This window comes from Corythoichthys intestinalis, chromosome 5 (genome assembly GCF_030265065.1).
Source record: "Corythoichthys intestinalis isolate RoL2023-P3 chromosome 5, ASM3026506v1, whole genome shotgun sequence".
NCBI lineage: Eukaryota > Metazoa > Chordata > Actinopteri > Syngnathiformes > Syngnathidae > Corythoichthys > Corythoichthys intestinalis.
In genome coordinates, this window is record NC_080399.1 from 37677377 (window position 1) to 37699454 (window position 22078).

Sequence of the window (22078 nt, forward strand, 5' to 3'; positions counted from 1 at the left end):
GGTCCATGATGCATTTGTGTCGAAAGCCGTCAGACAGCGGCGAAAACATCAGTAGTCGTGATGCCAACACGATCGCAGACATAATCAGACGGAGACTACGAAGCTCGTCGCCACGGTCGAGCAGCAGGAAGGTGAGCGCAACCACAGGTGTTGTGCCGAAAAATAGCCGCCCTGCGTGAAATGTCCCCCCGACGGGAGCGCCCACAGAAACGACGGAAATGACTTTCTTGTACCGTGAATATGTATTATTTTACTCTCCTTGAAATAATCTTGTACTGTGAATATGCATTATTTTACTCTGCTTGAACTAATAAATGTCACACCTGTGTGATTGTCATTGGGATATGGTCGTGAAAACCTGTAGACTAATACATTTCTGTTCAAAGGTGGTTATTTTGCCCCGTCCGTGATTTGTTACTAAAATACAGTACTAATATTTTGTGTAATTTAATTATTTAAAACTGATTTTACAGTTGGGTTCGTTTACTAGGCGGTGATTCCTTAGACAAGCAGCAAAACACGCAGTAATAGGAGGAATGTACGTAGCGGTAAATGTAAACACGATGAGCTGACAGACAATATGGCGGCACCAGTCAGGGGGGCGGAGTTGTGACTTCACGTGATTGGGGTCTATAGACCCTACTCACATGACGTCACAACCATGCCCCCGCGCCATATTGTCCGTCAACTCGTCACTGTTGGCGCATTACCGCTACGTAAATTCCTCCTATTATGGCGTGTTTTTCTGCTCGTTAACATTAGTAATCAAAATGGTGAAGGTGTGTGTGGCGGTCGGTTGCAATAACAGAGAAGATAGACGGAGAGACTTGAAGTTCTACCGGATTCCGAGAGACCCGGAGAGGAGAGCGAGATGGGCTGCTGCAATTCGACGAGAAAACTGGGCTCCAAACGATTACCACAGATTATGTAGTAGTCATTTTATATCTGGTAAGATGCATTTAATATATATTTAGAGGTTTCTGGGCTGACAACCACAATTAAGATCATTGCTAGGCTAATCACCGACAACATACACTCAGACGTTGTGAATGAACTACCTGAAAATATATAATTATAAGGGGATAATAAGACAGTTGTCATACAATTAATTTACAATTTCACTATTGAGGTCAAAAGCCAAAATCAACTAGGGACAATCTGGAGTAGTGCTATCGCACTTCATATTTATTACATATTATATATGTATGTAGTGAGAGTGCTATCGCTAAACCATATAAACATTAAAAGCCCTAGCTCCATTGACAAATGACATTAAATACATTAGACTTGACAGTGGATGTTAGCAAGAACAAAAGATTTTGAATTGAAAATTTCGTAACTCACCTTCCTGAGCACAAGATAGATTCCTGCCGAATTTTCGTGGACGAGGACCTGTTTCACCCAACCAGCAACGAAGTATTTTTAAGCCTCCAAGCTCTTAAAGTTTTTCAAACTTTCGTGAGAATAGGCTGATTTTGTGTGGACAAGATAGTTGTAAATATCAGGGTAGCAGATGTCAGGCAGAGACGGCGAAGACAGCGGGTCGAAAAACATCAATTTAGGCATCAAATATGGATCTGGCGAATGGATAAACTGAAGCTTTTCCACATAACGCCTTTTATGCAACGCATCCAATGAGTTTACAGCGTCAGATAACACCGGGGCTTCCATGAATTGCTCTATAAATTGCACGACTAATTGAAACCATTGAGAATGGGGCTAAAAAATGACGGACAATATGGCGGCCGGATACAGCGACACGTCATTTTGTGACGTAGGTGAGTAGGGTCTATTGCCGTCAGCCACAGTTTAGCTATGTGAGGTCACAAAACAAAAATAATAAAATTCCCAGAGCAAAATACGCAGAGGCCACACTTATTTGAATTTGTCTTTCTCGTTTCAATTTATTACGTTTTTATCTTTGAATTTTATATTGTTTTTAATCTGTTTTATTTTAATTAGAATTATTTATATTTTCATTACACATGGCTTTTTTATGAACATTTTTTTAAAATTATTTGTATTACTATTTATTCAGGTAAATGGAGCCTTCAATCAATTCATTAACTGTATTTAAAAAAAAAAATTAAATTTTAATTTTACATTAAGACTACCATTGGATGTGAAATGGGGGCCGCAATAATCCAGCAGTAATAAAAACAGTTAAGAAAAAAAAAAATCAAATTGTGCATGAAAGGGTTAAAAGGTTGTGAAGTCAACCTAAGGCTGGGCAAATTTACAATTGAAAACGAAAACATTTCAAAATCAATCTTTGTCATATGTGTTGTGTCATATTTAAACGACCACATGCATAAGCACCATGGATCTTAGCATCATGCTAAATTTGTTGTACACATTAGGATAAAGGTCCATTAAAATACAGCACGCCGTTCAAATAAATATGCAGTATTCATTAATCTCATCACTAGAGCATGTTTGTGTGCCGCTAAGCAGAACATCAGGAGCATCTAACAGCAATTTGAAAGACAGGACATGCAGCCGGCTGTGTATTTTGCTTGCAAGGTAACATGCAAAGAACGTCTTTCACATTTGCATTTAAGACATTTGGTGGGAAAAAAAACCAAGACATCTCTGCCGATGACAACAATAGACAACCAGTCCATTTAAACTGGGAGAGCTGGCAGTGATCATTCACATAGCGTCGTAAATGATCACCGCCAGCCCTCAAGACATCTATCGCCATCAAAGGTGACGAGTTGAATGAAAAGCAAGCAAGCAAGCTTGTGTCAAAGTAATTCAGTGGACAGACCCTGCTTTCATACTTGATTTCATAACTCCTATAGCTTAGTAGACAATAGCAGTGACAATAATGGTTTAAAAAAATAAAAACTGCTGTCTAGTGTCCAACCAATGAAGTACTGCATTTAATTCATTCTACTTCACACAGACACATTTCTATCTCTGAAGTTACTGTGAGAATAGAATAACTCTCCATCCATTATCTATACAAACACAAAAATCCTATTCACACCTCGACTACTCTTAAAAGCTGGGTTAAGAATGAACAACTATCATTGCAATCCCTCTCACTTGCTTCCTCTGATGTATAAGACATCTGTTGCTCTCTAGTGGAGGACAAATGTCAGCAAGTTGAGGTGAGAGGTTGGCACACTTGAAATGATATAAACTTTATGATGTAACTGAGCGTTTTACCACTGGTACTTAAAATAATGTTTTATCAAGTCATGCAATGGCATCTGCTCCCATGTGCATCCCATGTGATTTCTCACAGTTGCTGCCTTCACGTTCCTTATTGTCACAGAAGAATGTGCAGCACCACTGCTAAGCATTTGTATCACTATTCAAATTTAGGCTGTCAGCAACTTCAGTCTTTTTCCAAAGAGCTAATAAATCTTAATAATCTTTTTTTCATTCTCTTTGAGAATAGTTGGTCTTTATTAAAACAATCACGCGAAGAATAGACTAGTGAAACATTTTTTGCCTTTGTATCGGAACCTTTTGTAATTTCTCACATTTGTGCATAAAATCACCATCAAATGTGATCTGATCTTTGTCAAAATCACACAGATGTAAAAACAGTGTCTGCTTTAACTAAAACTACCCAAAAATGTATAGTTTTTCATATTTTAATGAGGATAGCATGCACACAATGACAGAAGGGGGAAAAATAAGTAAGTAAACCCTTTGCCAAAGGAGACTTAAAGAGCAATTGAAACCCAATTTTTACCAAACAATTTAAGTCAGGTGTATGCCCAATCACTGATGAGTGGTTTAAAGCATCCCTACCAACTATAAAACACACACCTGGTAAGAATTGTCCTGATGAGAAGCACTGTCTGATGTGCATAATGGCTTGCTCAAACAGCTGTCTGAAGACCTGCGATCAAGGATTGTTGATTTCTATAAAGCTGAGAAAGGATACAAAACCATCTCTAAAAGTCTGGATGTTCATCAATCGACAGTCAGAGAAGTGCTCTACAAATGGAGAGAGTTTGGCACTGTTGCTTCTCTCTCAAAGAGTGGCCGTCCACCAAATATGACGCCAAGAGTTCAGCGCAGAATACTCAGAAAGGTAAAAAGAACCCTAGAGTGTCTGCTTAAGACTTGCAGAAATCACTGCCACAGTCCAAAATCTCTGTGCATAAATCAACTATATGTAAATCTATGGCCAAGAATGGTGTTCAGCCACTGCTGTCTAAAAAAAAAAAAAAAAAAACATTGTTGCTCGTTTAATGTTCGCAAAAAGGCACAGAATTTTTGGCAAAATATTTTGTGGACTGATGAACCCAAAGTTGAGTTGTTTGGGAGTAACACACAATGTCATGCGTGGAGGAAAAATGGAACAGCTCACCAACATCAACACCTCATCCCCACCGTGAAGCGTGGTGGGTGGAGCATCATGATTTGGGGCTGTTTCTGCCTCAGGGCCTGGACAACTTGCAATCATTAATGGAAGAATGAATTCAAAAGTTTATCAGGATGTTTTGCAGGAAACCAGAGGCTGTCTGTCCAAAGAGGATGGCTGCTGCAACAAGACAATGATCCAAAACGCAGAAGTCAATCAACTTCAGAATGTTTTCAGAAGAACAAAATACAAGTTCTGGAGTGGCCAAGTCAAAGTCCAGACTTGAAACCCATTGAGATGCTGTGGCCTGAAGACAGCGATTCATGCCAGAGATCCCAGGAATCTGACTGAACTACAGCAATTTTGTAAGCTTTGTAGAGAGGAATGGGCCAAGATTAGTCCTGATCGATATGCAAGACTGATCTGCAGCTACAGGAAGTGTCTGGTTTAAGTTATTGCTGCCAGGGGGGGGCACGTAATATTATTAATGTGATAGTTGACTTATTTCCCCCCTTCTGTCATTGTTTGCATACTATCCTCATTAAAATACGAAAACCTATAAATGTTTGGGTGGTTTTAGTTAAATCAGAGACTGTTTTTTTTTCATCCATGTGATTTTGACAAAGATCAGATCACATTTTATGGTGATTTTATGCAGAAATGTGAGAAATTCCAAAGGTTTAGATACTTTTTCATACCACTGTAATGCATGTTAACATGAAAAAAAGACAATGTTTATAAGCTGTGAAGGTCAAGCGTCAGGTAGAATGACTTTACGGGATTCATCTTTCATAATCAGCTGAACTCTGACTTCATTATGCTTTCTAAATAGATGTAAAATAGAGGTGTGCACATTTTTTACATCATAGTTCTGGTTTTCATTCGGAGGGCTAGAATTTCATCTGGTCTGCCACGACCAATCGACAACTATCGGCTATCAAGTGACTAGCATGAATCGACATCTATTTTAATAGTCAATAGTTTGTTGGCCTAAAAACTGCCTAAATCCTTAATTGGAGGTGCTTCAATGCAAATATTTGTTTATTTTTTCCTTTTTATTTACATAAAAAAAAAAGGGGGGGGGCAGTAAATATTTTCATTTTTATTTAGTACCTTAATTTTGTATGTATTTTTCAGTTTACATCGAAGGGAACAGTCCAAGTCTAAGTCAAAGGCTGCCCATTGTGTTAAAAAGTATTTAAGGTTTTACCTTTGGTGTTGTTGCTCCAGGGAAGCTCGATCATCAAGTCCAAGTAGTTTCGAGTTCGCGCATATTCAGGCATGGACTGGGACATCTTTTTCAGTCTACAAAAAAATGAACATTAAAAACAATTTTGTTACCAGGAGTCTCTAGACGTAATCAGGGTTCAGAGTAAGCCATTGCTAATTAAGTATTGGTGATTTTATTAGTTACAGTCTCAGTGACGAACATTAAAGTGCCAACTTTGTTTTTTAAATTCTCAAACCCAATTCATTTTTAATTTCATGATTCAAAAAACCGAGGCACTCTTGAAATAGAAAAATAAAAAGCATTTATTAAATCATGGCTTTGTTCTGTTTAAAAAATGTCGACGTGTTTCGGCCTTGAAGGCCAACACAGCCGAAACATGTTGACATTTTTTAACCAGAACAAAGCCATGAATGATTTAATAAAGGCTTTTTATTTTTCTACTTCCTGAGTGTCTAAGTTTTTTTAATCATCACTATTTTTATCCCCACACCGAAGAGCACCAGAAGTACACTTTCTACACCACTTCATGCCCCTCATGTTATACTAATTTTAAATTTCATATTAAATTTTCATATTTTATGGCTTGTTGATATTTAGAAAAGATCTAAAACATAAATGGAAACATTGCCCATTTATATTAGTTCATGTTTCTTTAAGAATATTGTCTAGTTAAAGGCCAGCTTTGAATCATTTAAGCAGTGTTTCTGGTGACACAAGTACCACAAAATTACCGCAGAAAAAGCGTAAAAGATAAGCAGATAATCTATGCAGTAGAAGGGAAGAGATGTTTTCTGAGTGCACTAATTCCTGGCAATCGATAAACACCGAAACACAAAACATTTTTTCTTCTGCAATAGTTCAATGGAGGTGCGCAATTGAGTTTTTTTTAATGCGTTCAGTTATAATCACACCAATAAATTAGTTTGAATCGCTGTGGGAGATTGATTAACCTTTTGAGCTCTTTTAAGCAAACTCTGAGAGCTTCGTCCGGCATTTTAGCCGCATGAACCTTCCACCTCAAGGAAGCTGTATCATCTCCATCCTCATCTCCATCCTCATCAGCCTCTTCCTTGTTCAGATTGAAATGCTGGTCAGAAAACCCCGCACCTTTGCGAACAGATAGCACCTGGCATGACAAGTACACAATTGTTGTAGAATAAAAAGGGCTGGCCAATAATTGGTCATTTTTATCATGATTAATCGTGTGTGAATAAAGGCAAATAATCCCGCACGATTAATCGTGCGAGATTAATTGCAAATAATCCCATTCGGTATCATAATGAAGTCAAAAATAGAAATTACCACTGTTTTATTTAAAATGTACTCCTATATTAAGGAAATTATTTAAATTCATTCACTGCCATTGACGGCGATAGACATCCAATCCGTTTTAACTGGGAGGGCGGCAGTGAATTAACGTTTGTTCATTCACCGCCAACCCGCCCACTTAAAATGGATTGGTTGTCTATCGCTGTCAATGAGAGAAAATGAATTAATGTGCAGCGACACGTTTTCCCATATTATCTTCGTAGTCTCGTCACGCTGTAATTACGTCACCAACGTGGCACTGGTTGGTCTCATTTAAAAGTGCAGAAGTTGAAGTCCACGCCCGTTTTTACCTTAAGTCAATCGACCATGTAAAATGGGAGATAATGTCATTTAAGTTTTATTGCACTGATAAATAAGCATTATAACACTGCATGAACCATGTGTTTATGTCTATATTTACATCATTTCTTGTCCTTTTTCAAAACCAAAAGCCACAAAAGACTACATATCCCAAGAGTAATTATGAGGTCAACAAGGACAGACGTAATATGAACATCTTTAATAAATTGCCGAGTGAGGCGCCACCTAAGGAGAAGGAGGAGAGTTAGCAAGCGACTTTGAAACGTGCGGAATGAATGGAAAACAAAATTTAGCGCATGCTAACGCATTATTTCATCAACTCAAGGAAGAGGATGAGCCGGATTTGCCATTGTTTTCCTCGGATGAGCCGGCGTCTCGGTGAGTGACAACAGCGCGCAAACGGCGGAAGAGTGGAGAGTGGGCTGTGTGACGTAGCTCCGTGTCCTGTTATGAGCAAACTTTCTTATATACATGGCGGATCTCTGGATCTCAGGATCTCTCCTGACTGTGGTACTCCCCAAGGTTTCTCATTTTTCTCCCGAAGACTCTGGAGTTTTTCCTTGCCGACATGGAGGGTCTAAGGATGGGGGAAACCCAGGACTTGAATTTATTTATTCATCTCTGTTGCTTCATTTGCTGTTTCTGATTGTGTATCATATTGCCTCTGCAAAGCCCTTTGAGACAACGTTGTTGTGATCCAGGGCTATACAAATAAAATTGAATTGAATTGAATTGAATTGAAAACCCTCAGGTGACTTGAAGTTCCGCTCCGAGACCCCCAATTTGGCCAACTTTCAAAATTGTCCGATATGCATGTGTGATACGTCATTGGAAAGCTTAAAATCTCACTTTTATGGGGAAAGAATATTTTTGAACAAGAGGGCATCTTGGGAAAAAAAAAAAAAAAAAAGATTTTTAAACAGCAAAACCCTATCTGGAGGTAAGAGCACGCGAGAGCAGAATTACAGACGCCATGACTTTAACAAGATACTATCGCGTACTTACCTTGTTTCGATCCAAAAACACAATGTAGCATGTATTACTGAGTGTCAAGACACAGCTGTGAATGGCCACAGCTGGATTTATTTGGGATTTTATCGGTGAAACATGGTAATTTAACAAGGCTTGTGATGCAGATATTGCAGACATCAAGGAGTGGTTGAGATTTTCTTTTTCATATATTTACCCTATAAAACTTTTTTTTGTTGTTTTTTTTTTTTGTTTGGATCGATTATTTATCTTCTAACATATCGGAGAAAATGTGACAGTTACAAAAAAAAAAAAATACAACTAAGCAATAGTTATGAAGTAGATATCCGTGACTTTTTTACAGACGCCATTTCTTTCATTGTGACGTAATTTGTGTAAAAGTTTAAAATATGTTAGTGAATGATTTTTTAAAGTCGTTTTTTTTTTTTTTTTTTTTTTTTTTTTTAAACGAAATATGAGACGTCAATTAATGATTCTGAGCTAAAAACGACAGACATTTTGAATAATAAATGTGATTGATTACCTTCGTTTTATGGCTGGGTTGAAACAAAAGCTGTTGCGCGACGTCTGTAAATGGGGGTTTTCAGGGTAAAACGGACAAATTAAAAATAGTTCCGGGGCTTAATGCGCCATGAATCTGTTATGGCAGCACATAGACATATTGTTCTATCAAACATAACAGTTGTTTTGGCTTAAAATACAGCAGTTTCTTTTCAAGAGGAGTGCAAGAGCAGAAACTGCTTTTTCAGTCTTGTCTGTGTTTTCCGCCAATTGCAGCATTGCAGCGCATTGCAGATTCATAGCCCATTAAGCCCCCAAACTATTTTTAATTTGTCCGTTTTACCCTCAAAACCCCCGTTTACAGACGTCGTACAACCGCTTTTGTTTTAACCCAGCCATAAAACTAAGGTAATTATATTTATTTTTCAAAATGTGTGTCATTTTTAGCTTGGAATCATTAATTGATGTCTAACATTTCTTTAAAAAAAAAAAAGACTTTAAAAAATTATTCACTAACATATTTAATAGGGTGGTCCTTATTTTTCAACTTTCAAATACTCATGCTCTCACCCCACCAACATGTTACAATCAATGTAAAAATAATTAGGAAAATTTTTTTTTGAGATTAGAGAATATTTAGAGGTTGCTCAAGAAGTTTAAAAAATATTGTCATTTTTCTGTATTTTTGAGTTTTGTAAGATGTATTGTGTGACAGATTATGGTATTTTGTATCATACATTTATGTTGAAATTGACTTGGCTATTCTTAAAAACACAGCCGTGAATTAATATTGATTCATGTTTGTCACATTCAGTGGTTTTATCCAGTCAGGAATCCATGATGAATGAGCTAGCGTCACTGACTGGTTCCGAAGACAACACAGAAGGTGATAGTGATGACGAGTGCTATTTTGCCCCAGCATGTGCTTCCAGTGGGTCCAACCTCTGGTCCTGATGTTCAGATTTTCAAAAGGTTTCAGAAGCACTGGGAGTACATTGACCGCACAGATTTCAGGCCGGCTGTGACAACTGATGATAATGATTTGATTGCAGACATCAAAGATGATACCACTGATTTTGTCATGAAACACCTCGACTGTTTTCAACCAAGAGATGATTACAGAGAGCTCCTGGAACTCGTCATAATTTTTCTCGGCGGTAGTCCTCCTCGTGGTGTTCATTTCAGGATTCCTGGAGCTATACATCATGCACGCTGGATGGCGAAGGCATTGTATGCGCTCAAGATTTATCTATTTCGAGAACAGTTCAAGCTCACTGCTCATGAAAACAAAGGCATTCGTGATGTTTGTGTGTTCATCGTCCGATTGAACGTCCGAGTCTGGTTCACTGCTCCTGATGCCGTCTCTGCTCCTTGTCATGATTTGTGGTTTTTGCAAAGTTTGAAGATGTATGAGGACATCAACCCAGCAATTTCCAAAGCTGCAGTCAGTAAGTTTTCAGGACACCTTTGGTATTTAAGTGAAGAGTTGGTAGCGTTGGCCCTCTTCGACCCAGCAGTAGCCAATGATACAAAGAGAGCCATGGTGGAAGCTATGTTGGAGGAAGGATCTGCTTCTGATAGTTTGCCAAAAGGTCCAAAGCGCATAAAAGCTGCCAAGAAGTCCATCCAGGAAATGTCCCTTGTGGGGTGTGTGAACCGAAACACCAAGATTTTCTTCACAAATTTGGACATAGCTGCAGAATTTCTCCAGGCTGAACCAGAAACATGGGACTCCCGAGACGACTTCAAGGCAGCATCTTCCATCGTGCACAGTCCGAAGGTTGTTAACGATTTAGCTGAAAGGGGAGTGGCACTCATCGAAGAGTACAATCCTTTGTTAACTAATGATGAGGAACAGAAACAATACTTGCTGCAAGTCGTACAGGACCACAGGAAGAGATTCCCCGATGCAAAAAAGGCCACACTGCTCCAGACTAGTGAAATCAATAAATAATCATCAGTCACTGATAGTGAACCTTTTGTATGTTGCCATACTTTTTAGTTTATTAATCAGTCAAAATATCTTGACAATAGTTTGGTTCAAATCAATTTGTTTCTTGTTTTGAAGCACTCCTCACAGTTTTGCACTAGCTGTGAACCTGAGGACACCAGCGGTATTCTGTAACAATGACTGTAATCATAAGGCGGTTGCAAATTAGGTTTATGATTCCACAAATATACATGTAACCATGTGTTGTTTGTATTATGCTTTAATTTTTAGATTTGTATCTGGTGTATGCATTGTGAAGTTTCACTACATTCAGTTGATAATAAAGAAATTGAAAGCATTTTTTCCAAAATAACCGATAACGGTAACATTTCTAAAAATACGAACATTTTGGAAATTTCAAAGGCTGTGAGCAACCTCAAAATATTGCATAATTACTTTGAAAATTTGCACAGTTTACTTTTTTTTATTTCCTAACACATTGAGGAGGTGAGAGTTGAACATTTCCCCCCCAAAAAATTTGACCCCATATAAGGACCACCCTAATATTTAAACTTTTAAACAAATGACGTCACAATGAAAAAAATGGCATCTGTAAAAAAGTCACGGATGTCTATCTCATAACTATCGCTTAATTGTGTTTTTTTTTTTACTGTCGCATTTTCTCCGATATGTTAGATGATAAATAATCGATCCAAACAAAGAAAAATTGAAGAAAAACGTTTAAAAGGGTAAATATATGAAAAAGAAAATCTCGAACACTTCTTGATGTCTGCGATTTCTGCATCACGACCCTAGTTATATTGCCATGTTTCACCCATAAAATCACCAAAAAATCCAACTGTGGGCATTCACAACTGTGTCTCGACACTCAGTGATACATGTTACATGGATGTTTTGGATCGAAACAAGGTAAGTACGCGATAATATCTCGTTAAAGTCATGGCGTCTGTAATTCTGCTCTTGCATGCTCTCGCCTCCAGATAGGGTTTTGCTGTTTAAAAAACTTTTTTCTTTTTTTTTCAAAATCTCCTGTTCAAAATTTTTCTTCCACCAGAAAATGGAGATTGTAAGCATATCCGACAATTTTGCAAGTTGACCAAATTGGGGGTCTTAGAGAGCGGAACTTCAAGTCACCTGAGTGTTTTCCGCCATATATCCTATATATATATATATATATATATATATATATATATATATATATATATATATATATATATATATATATATATTTTTTTTTTTTTTTTTTTCACTATTTTGCACTGTATATAACCTATTTTGACCATAGTATGTGTATAGGACAAAAACGCCTATGACCATACCTGCTGTTTGTGTTGAATACTATTCATTTTTCAGGGGGGCAGTCCCCCCTGGTGGCCGAAAAGATTAATGGCATGTAATTGACTTACCTTTATAGTATATGGTTTTAAAATTAGTAATTTTCCAGTAAAATATAGTAAAATAAATAAACAAATGAAATGAACAAAAAATGGGTCAAAATTATTTTTCGAACAGACTAGCACCTTAGACGGTCATTTGCTTTGCTTAGTCAAAACCACCCGAGGAACGAAGGCAAGATGGATATACGTAATCTTTTTTAACCCTAAGCTTTCAAAAGCGACAACTACAGAGCAAGAACCAAAGATTGAAAATGTGGACCATGAAACGCTAGAAACCGCTGTCAAAATGGTGAGCGGAGTTTCACTTTGCCCCACTAAAGACGCTAATTGTAGAACAGAGCCACCAATGGTGTCTTGCCAATGTAGTTACCCCAGTCAAAAATCGTGTCCCGTGGCCGCGAGAGCGCACACACACACATTAGTAATGAGTTATGTTGACTTAAACAATGAATTGAAGCCAGAAAAGAACCACAGCTATATTTTGGACATTGACGTTTCTTAAACTGGAAAAAACTCCATACAGGACTTGGATTACAGTTATAGGTCAACCTACGAGTAAAACAGTGAAACATTGCCTTTTTTTTACATTTAGTACGTATGTAACGTTATACGACAGAAAAAAAGTTGTTTTTTTAATGGATGTGCCATGTTTTAAAACCTCGTAGATAACTACATCAACAAAACACGAAAATCAAGCAAATCAGAGCAGCGCAGTTGCTCCGCCCAGGGTATACAACTTTTCACTGGGGTAACTACATTGGCACGACACCGGCGGGCATAGCATATTCAATGGATGACAATCTTGGCGAAAAGTATAGCCTAAGCAGCCTGATTTGGAATTCCCCTCAAGAATGACGTGAAACAAAAAAACGCTCATTTTCAACTTATTATAAATATTCTTGTAAGTCAATTTTATGGCTGACACTGCGTTTCGGGGTCATCAACATGTCGCGCTCCCTCCCTGCCTCAAAAGTCAAATTCCGCCTATTTTGAATAGTCAAACATGAAATGATTCAGTCTTATTTTCTTCTGTCGAATGTTTATCCTGACAAGTTGAATAAATATTATCAAGCTTCAAAACGTATGGTCGAGCATGTTTGGCTGTCAATGGAACATCAACATTACACATTTTCACAAAAGATTTTGAGATTTTTGTCTTTTTGGGTCCAAAATGTTGATTATAATTGGTCAGTGAACAAAAACAACAGCTTGGACATGAAGATTATGGTGTCCTTAAAAAAGGGACACAACCTGGCCATTGTGAACATTTTTTTTTTCTTTGAAATATAAAGGCAACATCACAGGCACGGAAATTCAGTCAAAATAGGCTTAGGTGTTAAAGGGTTAAAATAATGCGAATTTATTGGTAATATTGTCACATATAACCTGGTGCAATCAAAGAACAATCAATATCTTCAGCTACATCATGATTACTAAAATTTAACAGTGACTTTTGTTATAATTGTACTTTTGGCAATTTCTATCATCTTTTGACGGCTCCACTTCAAGGCACTTCAACTCACAATTCAGTTTGACTTGAAGTGTTAACTTGTCTGTTAGTGTGTCCAATTATAAATTAAAAAGGTCAATTGATAAAATTAACTTACCGATGCAATCTCGGAGTCAGGGAACATTTCTTTGGTCAATTCTGAGAAGTGATCAGCAATAGTTGCAGGCAAATTGTGCTCGGCAACAAATTGGCAGAATAAAACCTCTGCTTTCGTCACAGCATAGCTTTTCATTCTGCTGACTGCGTCTTGATGACCTTTTGTCTCGAAGTGCTTGCTGAGATCGCAGAATCCTGATGCCGAAACTTCAATGCTCATTCCACACGGCACGCAAAACGAATACCGTTGTCCTTTCAAAGACGCTTTTATCCATCCAGCGTATTCACCAGTTTGTCTCTCCCATTCTGGTAGATGACGTCCGTGGGCAACAGTTTTTCTTTTCTTACCAGCTGGTCCATCCATATTTTTATCACCTTTGTATCAACTTCGTCCACTGCGAGTCACGAAATGGTGGCGGAAGTGCAAGTGCAGTCACGTGTTTTGAAGAAGCAGACGCATTTTTTTTTTTTTTTTTTTTTTTTACTTTATAGCAGACGCATACTGCACGAATGCTATTTTTAGACCGTGACGTCGCATCGTAAAGCCGAAGTGGGACATTATAGACGCGCCCTCGCATACAAACAATTATAGTGTTACCTCTACATACGAAGTTAATTCCTTCCAGGACCTTGTTTGTAAGTCGAAATGGTAGTATGTCTAGCAGGATTTTCCCATAAGAATGCATTATAATTCCATTTTTCGTTCCACAGCCCAAAAACACTGCGGTGAACTGAAAAACCTACACTAAATTCTCAATAAATATGTATGTTACTATAGCAAATGTCAATTACAAAGAGGAAAACAAATACATTTTGAATAAAAATCGGAATAATAATAATATGATAATAGCAATAATAATAATTAGGGTTGTTCCGATCATGTTTTTTATCATATTTCCCGAGCCGATTGCTTTTTTTTTTTGTGCACCCGATTCAATTCCAACCATTTCCGATAATTTTTCCCGATCATATACATTTTGGCAACATACAGTACATAAGTACTGTATTTGTTTATTATGACAATAAATCCTCAAGATGGCATTTACATGATTAACATTCTTTCTGTGAGAGGGATCCACGGATAGAAAAGACTTGTAATTCTTAAAGGATAAATGTGACTTTATATATTGTGACTAAATATTGCCATCTAGTGTATTTGTTGAGCTTTCAGTAAATGACACTGTAGCCATTTAACTGTTGTGCCCAAATGCATGATTGGAAGTGCACCCATGACTGTGCATAGTGGTACCAATTGATATATCTTCTCTGCGTTGGGAAATAACATTGGGTGTTAAGAAAAAGATCAATTACTACCTTTCTTCCCCACATTACTTCCCACGATATTTCTGATCGTAGGGAGAGGGATTGTAAGGCTTTAGCCAATTTAAAAAATGTTCCAAAGGTTGCCAAAATTCACTCTACTCATTTTACGCAGCCTTTTAGCTCTATATATAGATAAAACGGTGCCATTACAGATTCAGCGCGACAATGCGTGAGTGGGTCGTGCAGCGCATGCGTTAATTGCTTTAAATATTTTAACGTGATAAATTTTAATAAAAATTAAATACCACCGTTAACGGGATAAATTTGATAACCCTACCTTAAACCTAAACTAAAGACTCTCGATGAGTGTAACATTTTATGTCTGTAACGTTAAATACAATTAGAAAATGATTTAAAATGTATATATATATATATATATACACACACACACACACACACACACACATATATGTATATATATACAGTGCCTTGCAAAAGTATTCGGCCCCCTTGAACCTTGCAACCTTTCGCCACATTTCAGGCTTCAAACATAAAGATATAAAGTTTTAATTTTTTGTCAAGAATCAACAACAAGTGGGACACAATCGTGAAGTGGAACAAAATTTATTGGATAATTTAAACTTTTTTAACAAATAAAAAACTGAAAAGTGGGGCGTGCAATATTATTCGGCCCCCTTGCGTTAATACTTTGTAGCGCCACCTTTTGCTCCAATTACAGCTGCAAGTCGCTTGGGGTATGTTTCTATCAGTTTTGCACATCGAGAGACTGACATTCTTGCCCATTCTTCCTTGCAAAACAGCTCGAGCTCAGTGAGGTTGGATGGAGAGTGTTTGTGAACAGGAGTCTTCAGCTCTTTCCACAGATTCTCGATTGGATTCAGGTCTGGACTTTGATTTGGCCATTCTAACACCTGGATACGTTTATTTTTGAACCATTCCATTGTAGATTTGGCTTTATGTTTTGGATCATTGTCCTGTTGGAAGATAAATCTCCGTCCCAGTCTCAGGTCTTGTGCAGATACCAACAGGTTTTCTTCCAGAATGTTCCTGTATTTGGCTGCATCCATCTTCCCGTCAATTTTAACCATCTTCCCTGTCCCTGCTGAAGAAAAGCAGGCCCAAACCATGATGCTGCCACCACCATGTTTGACAGTGGGGATGGTGTGTTCAGGGTGATGAGCTGTGTTGCTTTTACGCCAAACATATCGTTTTGCATTGTGGCCAAAAAGTTCAATTTTGGTTTCATCTGACCAGAGCACCTTCTTCCACATGTTTGGTGTGTCTCCCAGGTGGCTTGTGGCAAACTTTAAACGAGACTTTTTATGGATATCTTTGAGAAATGGCTTTCTTCTTGCCACTCTTCCATAAAGGCCAGATTTGTGCAGTGTACGACTGATTGTTGTCCTATGGACAGACTCTCCCACCTCAGCTGTAGATCTCTGCAGTTCATCCAGAGTGATCATGGGCCTCTTGGCTGCATCTCTGATCAGAAAGAAAGAAAGAAAGTTTGGAAGGACGGCCGGGTCTTGGTAGATTTGCAATGGTCTGATGCTCCTCCCATTTCAATATGATGGCTTGCACAGTGCTCCTTGAGATGTTTAAAGCTTGGGAAATCTTTTTGTATCCAAATCCGGCTTTAAACTTCTCCACAACAGTATCTCGGACCTGCCTGGTGTGTTCCTTGGTTTTCATAATGCTCTCTGCACTTTAAACATAACCCTGAGACTATCGCAGAGCAGGTGCATTTATACGGAGACTTGATTACAAACAGGTGGATTCTATTTATCATCATCGGTCATTTAGGACAACATTGGATCATTCAGAGATCCTCACTGAACTTCTGGAGTGAGTTTGCTGCACTGAAAGTAAAGGGGCCAAATAATATTGCACGCCCCACTTTTCAGTTTTTTATTCGTTAAAAAAGTTTAAATTATCCAATAAATGTTGTTCCACTTCACGATTGTGTCCCACTTGTTGTTGATTCTTGACAAAAAAATTAAATTTTATATCTTTATGTTTGAAGCCTGAAATGTGGCGAAAGGTTGCAAGATTCAAGGGGGCCGAATACTTTTGCAAGGCACTGTATATTAAAAAAAGGCATGTCCGATATTTTTTTGCCGATTCCGATACTTTGAAAATGACGTGATCGGACCCGATCGATCGGGATGCGATCGATCGGGACATCTCTAATAATAATAATAATACCTGTAATAATGTAACAAACGGAGTTCTAATGTGGCGAATGTTTTTGTGTGGTGCACCTGAACACATCGCGTGGCTTACTTGATAGTGAGCCTTTTTAGTTTCACTTTCACTTTGTTTACTTGCTGTGGGGGACATTAGGCTCAAGTTGATGGAATAAATTATTAGAAACATGATGAAGCTGGCGATTTTTTTGGAGATGTTACCACAATAATAATTGCCACCTTAATTTATAAAGACTGGAGAACGGAGGAGGACCGTCTACGGCTGTATTGTTGAGCGAGCCATATCACGGACCCGACGCTCATATTTTTGTATCACATCCATCTTCATGTCAATGGTAATGGTAAGCTTGCCTGGCACAGCCAGACTATTCTCCCTGTATTTTTCAAACAATGTGAGAAATAGTCTGGGACCCAGCCCATTAACGGCCTCTCGAGCAAGGTACAAAATCAATCGTCCAATCAGATTCGTTTATTTGCGTGACGTCTTCTTAACGAGTAACGTCACTCTTGCGCGCCGAAAGTCGTGTCTACAACAACACAGATGGCGAACGGGAGAGCCGAGAACATGTTCCAATCCGCCGTTAAACCAGTTTTAAATTACCAAAAACGCATCGAAACAAGTCATTGAAAACAGTCAACATGGCTCGCGCTAGCCATGTTGTATAAACTTCTCCATTCTCCGCTCACGCTAATTACTTGTCGCGTTAACAACGTCACGTCTGCCCGTCGCTGATTGGTCCACTCCGCTGCCTGTTTGCCCTGGCTTCCATTTGTCAGTACACCGGACGGTCGCCAGACTCAATCACTGGAACAGCGGTGAGTCTGGTATACCAGGCAAATGGTAAGCAGCACATTTTTTTCCTTTTTTTCACCACCGCCATCAGGCGTGGCTCAGTGGTAGAGTAGTTGTCCCCCAACCCAGAGGCTGTGGGTTCGATTCTCTGCCCTGATGAACTCGCCTAAGAATCCTTGAGCAAGATACTGAACCCCACATTTCTCCTGCTGCGTCACCAGTAGGTGGATGGCGATGTAGTGTAAAGCGCTTTGAACGCCTTAAGAGGTGGAAAAGCGCTATACAAGTATAACACCACCAACACCATTACCACCTGCAGTAGCATTGTTGGGACCCATGTTGATTTCTCTCACAAGAGAATCTGCCATGCGTCAGTCTCGTGGAAAAACAACGAAACTTCAGTGCTGTCATAGCTCGTCGTATTTAGAGCATGTCATCGGATGTAGAAACAAATGGCGAGTCAATTTTTACGTCGGATGTCGAAAGGATCGTTTGTCGAAGCGATCGTATGTTGAGGTACCACTGCATTTCTGCTATTTATCTCTGGTAATCTTTCAAAAACGTACATGTCGATCAAGCACTGCTGATATGGAAAGTGTAGAAACGACTCTAGACAAATGAAAGATGTTTTCTTCATACGTTTCCCAAAACCAAAAACTTGGAGGAAAAAATGTCAAGAATGGATCAACTTGCGCGGACGTTTAAAGTGTGTATGACATGATAAAAAAAAAGTCTTAAATAGCATTATTATGTGAATTACAATCATATTTTGAGACAATTCGACTATGTACAACAATTTGGCAAAGCGTAGATGACCACAAATTAGTCTTTTAATCCGCCGTTTAGCCACGCCTTTATAGGGCTCTAGCGTCCCCAACAGGAGGATGACGTCGGCAGGGTCATGATTTCATCTGATTTACAATTCAGCCCATTGAAGGGGAACTAATCAGAGCAAGGAAATGCGACGAAGACAGCCGCAAAATGTCATTGTTTCAGTCTCTCTACTCCAATATTTTTACAGGATATTCTACAGGATATTCTTTTTATCGAAGTATTTTTCCCCAATTGCTAAATAAATGGTATGGTCAAGACATGTAACATTCTTGTGCTAAATGGAATATGAAATCATAAAAATGCATTTATTCAGTATGACGTGGCAAAATTACTCTATAATGGTCAAAAGTGGTCCACTTCACCTGTGTTGTCGCACCTGCCGGACGATATTTTATGCCACTGTAATTAGTGAGGCTTTTGTCATTTCCCTGCCCCGGCTTCGGAGAATGTAAACAAACCAAGGGGTGTGACAGCTAGCCGACATGCTAACCCGAACCGAGTGACGTCTCAAAGTCTTATTTTCACTTTTCGAAGCAAAAAAATCACACAAAACTAGCCCGGATCATCTCACACGGCGGCGGGGTTGTCGATTGTCTTCGCCAATAGGCAACCCACCTGGCGGTGAGCAAGATACAGCTCATTCCCCTGCTACTGACAGCAGAGCTCGCTGGGGAAGCAGCTGGAGAGTACCGCCGGAAAAACCGGCCGACGTCGGAGGAGCGTGTACCTGCCACATGGTCAACACGAATATGGCGTAAAATAATGCTTAACTACATGGTGAAGACGTAAACAGAGCGGCGTGCAGCTGTTGTGCAGCTAACATGGCAGGATGTGTCTGAGGAGAACTTTTCTACATGTAGGTCCATGATCAAACGTAAGTAAATAGCCATTTATTTAAAGAAAGTTTGTAGTGATTACTTTGTAATCGCTGTATTCGCGACCATTTTTAGCACAAAGTTGCAATTTCTGATGGGATTGAATTGGACAGATGTTAGGTCTAAACTTACTTTTGTAATTAATTAAAGACCCAGAAAGGGAGGGAGAAGGATCAGACCAGGTACGGAGATATGTTTCCACCGGCGGCCGCCAGGGGGAGAGGACTTGACAGAGCTTTGCGCTCTGCTCGCAAGTCAGTAATTCTCTCTCTCTCATCCTGGGGCTCGCTGCTTTTATTGAGGGCTTGTTGATGAGCAAAGTACAGTTACAACACTGTTGTCCAACGTGGCAGGTTCGGTCGGGCAAATTCCTTATTCTAGTCAGTGATTGAACAGTCACACTTCCCGATTAAAACTTCCTGATTGAATTACCTGAGCAGGCAAGATATCTTTGTTTTAAACACACATTTACACTCAAAGTACTGTAGCTTGGTGGAAAAGTACTGAGACGTTGTGTGATGAATCAATATATGTGTGTGTATCTATCAATCAGCAGAATGTGAACAATGACCTGTAAGCACATGATGATGGCTAAAACTGTATTCTTCGTAATAGCTTGGGAGTGCGCGTATAATAGCTGTGGAAGAGCAAACTGGCATAATACTGTATATTTGGCACCCAAAAACAAGTTTATCTTACAACAGAACACCTGGCACACGAAAAGGGCAATAAGCCAAGTTTAGAGGGGTGTGTGCAAACAAGCCGCCGTTCGTCGGCCGAGTAATATTCTTGGTGGACAATCAGCCACAAAATGCAACCCACCTCCATATTAAAAGGTGTGCCACCATCCCAGTATTTCACATAATACAAAATACGATGTTTACTCACTTACTTGTAAGTCCAGTGGTCCCACAATAGTAGGGCTTGTATTGGGCATTATCAGTGGTGAACGGGAACCTTTTGAAACCCAAAAAGGCTCACATGCCTCTCCCTTGTGCAGCAACAATTTTCTGCAGCCGTTTGGCTGGCATGAAGCGAAAAATAAACAAATTAATCCGCAAAATCAGCTGAATTCGCAGTCCATCTGCATGCTATAAAGCAATACTGTATTTTGAGATGCTGACCCGGGTGACGTCACATTCGCATTCGTCCTAAACCCGAGACTGAAGCCGAAAGTCACTCATTTTCATGGTGCGGGATTCAAAAATTAAATATATAAAACGATCGCTTCCACGCACATCCAAGCGGCCAATTTCATTCAGGAGCATAAAACACCGCATGAAATATGAAATAAACATGCTTTTTGGTGTCATACACACTGTAACGCCAGCAAGGTGAAGCTGTAAACATTTTGTTGGGTTGTCATGGTCCTTCAGAGCAGGGATCCCCAACCGCCGGGCCGCGGACCGGTACCGGTCCATGGCGCATTTGCTACCGGGCCACACAGAAATAATAATTTCATGATGACTGCATTCTGTCCGAATTAACTTTGGCCTGTGCCCATTAACATACCAATATCCCTGTCTTCTCGAGATATAATTCTACAGAATAGAATGTCGCCCTAGAAATCCATTGATTGTTTTTTATATCTATGTGTGCTTTTCCTCGATAATAACGCATGACATAGGGCAGGCCCATCGCATTTGTTCCCGGAAATAATTAGCCCCAACACTAAAATGACTGAAAAAAAAGATGTCTTTGGACTGATTTTTTACGTGGAAATGGTCACCCGACGAGCCAGAAGATGAGCCTACAACCTCGAAGAAAACAAAATCTACGCTACTTCCCAATCACTAAAGACCAGTGTTGTTAATAACGTTGTTACAATGTAACGGTGTTACTAACCGCGTTATTTTTTTCAGTAGTAGGTAATCTAATTAATTACTTTTCTCATCTTGGCAACGCCGTTACCGTTACTGAGGACGGAAAGGCATGCGTTACTATGCGTTACTATATTGGTCGAAAAGTCGAGAGGGAGAGGGAGAGTGGAAAAGTCTGAGGGAGACGGACTCACCGAGACGACAGAGCAGAGCAGGAGCGGGGAGGAGGCAAGAAAGTTGTGACGCCGAGCAAACGCGATCCTAGGTAGCTCCAATAATACATGTTGTACCCGATAGCCTTCAAACTACGCCCGCATGTTATGGTAGATATGGTAGACATGGTAGATATCACATGTACTGTATATAGATATAACTAGATGCAAAATGACAGACATGGCACTAAATGCATTAGTAGACAGCCGCCATCTTAAAGCAGTAGGCTTTTTAAGACGGCTCTGTTGTAGAGAACCTTCCTAGCGAACCTAAGTAACTTTTTATCTAAAATACTTCTAAATCGGCAAAATCTTGACTTGAATCTATCTTTAAATGATGAAACAGTTTTAAAACTTTCATATGTCGAAAGTAGAGAGAAGGGAACTAATGCAATAATGGGAGCAATTTTAACAACTTTTA

At 39.1% G+C, this 22078-nt stretch overlaps 2 protein-coding genes across 5 annotated transcripts in view; one reads left to right on the forward strand and one right to left on the reverse strand.

Annotated features, from left to right (window-relative positions):
- Positions 1 to 14077, reverse strand: part of lonp2 (lon peptidase 2, peroxisomal) — a 74463-nt gene extending 60386 nt beyond the window's left edge. For 3 of the 4 annotated variants that reach the window (XM_057835934.1, XM_057835933.1, XM_057835932.1), the window contains exons 1-3: positions 13634 to 14077; positions 6509 to 6684; positions 5538 to 5632 (exon numbers count right to left, since the gene is read on the reverse strand). In XM_057835934.1, coding sequence (XP_057691917.1) covers positions 5538 to 5632; positions 6509 to 6684; positions 13634 to 13996 — 634 coding nt within the window. In that variant the 5' untranslated portion in view covers positions 13997 to 14077. The remainder of the gene's footprint in view (positions 1 to 5537; positions 5633 to 6508; positions 6685 to 13633) is intronic. The other variant, XM_057835935.1, reaches the window with a different exon arrangement.
- Positions 1 to 22078, forward strand: part of LOC130915825 (uncharacterized) — a 61391-nt gene that overhangs the window by 25244 nt on the left and 14069 nt on the right. The gene's annotated exons all lie outside the window — the stretch shown is intronic.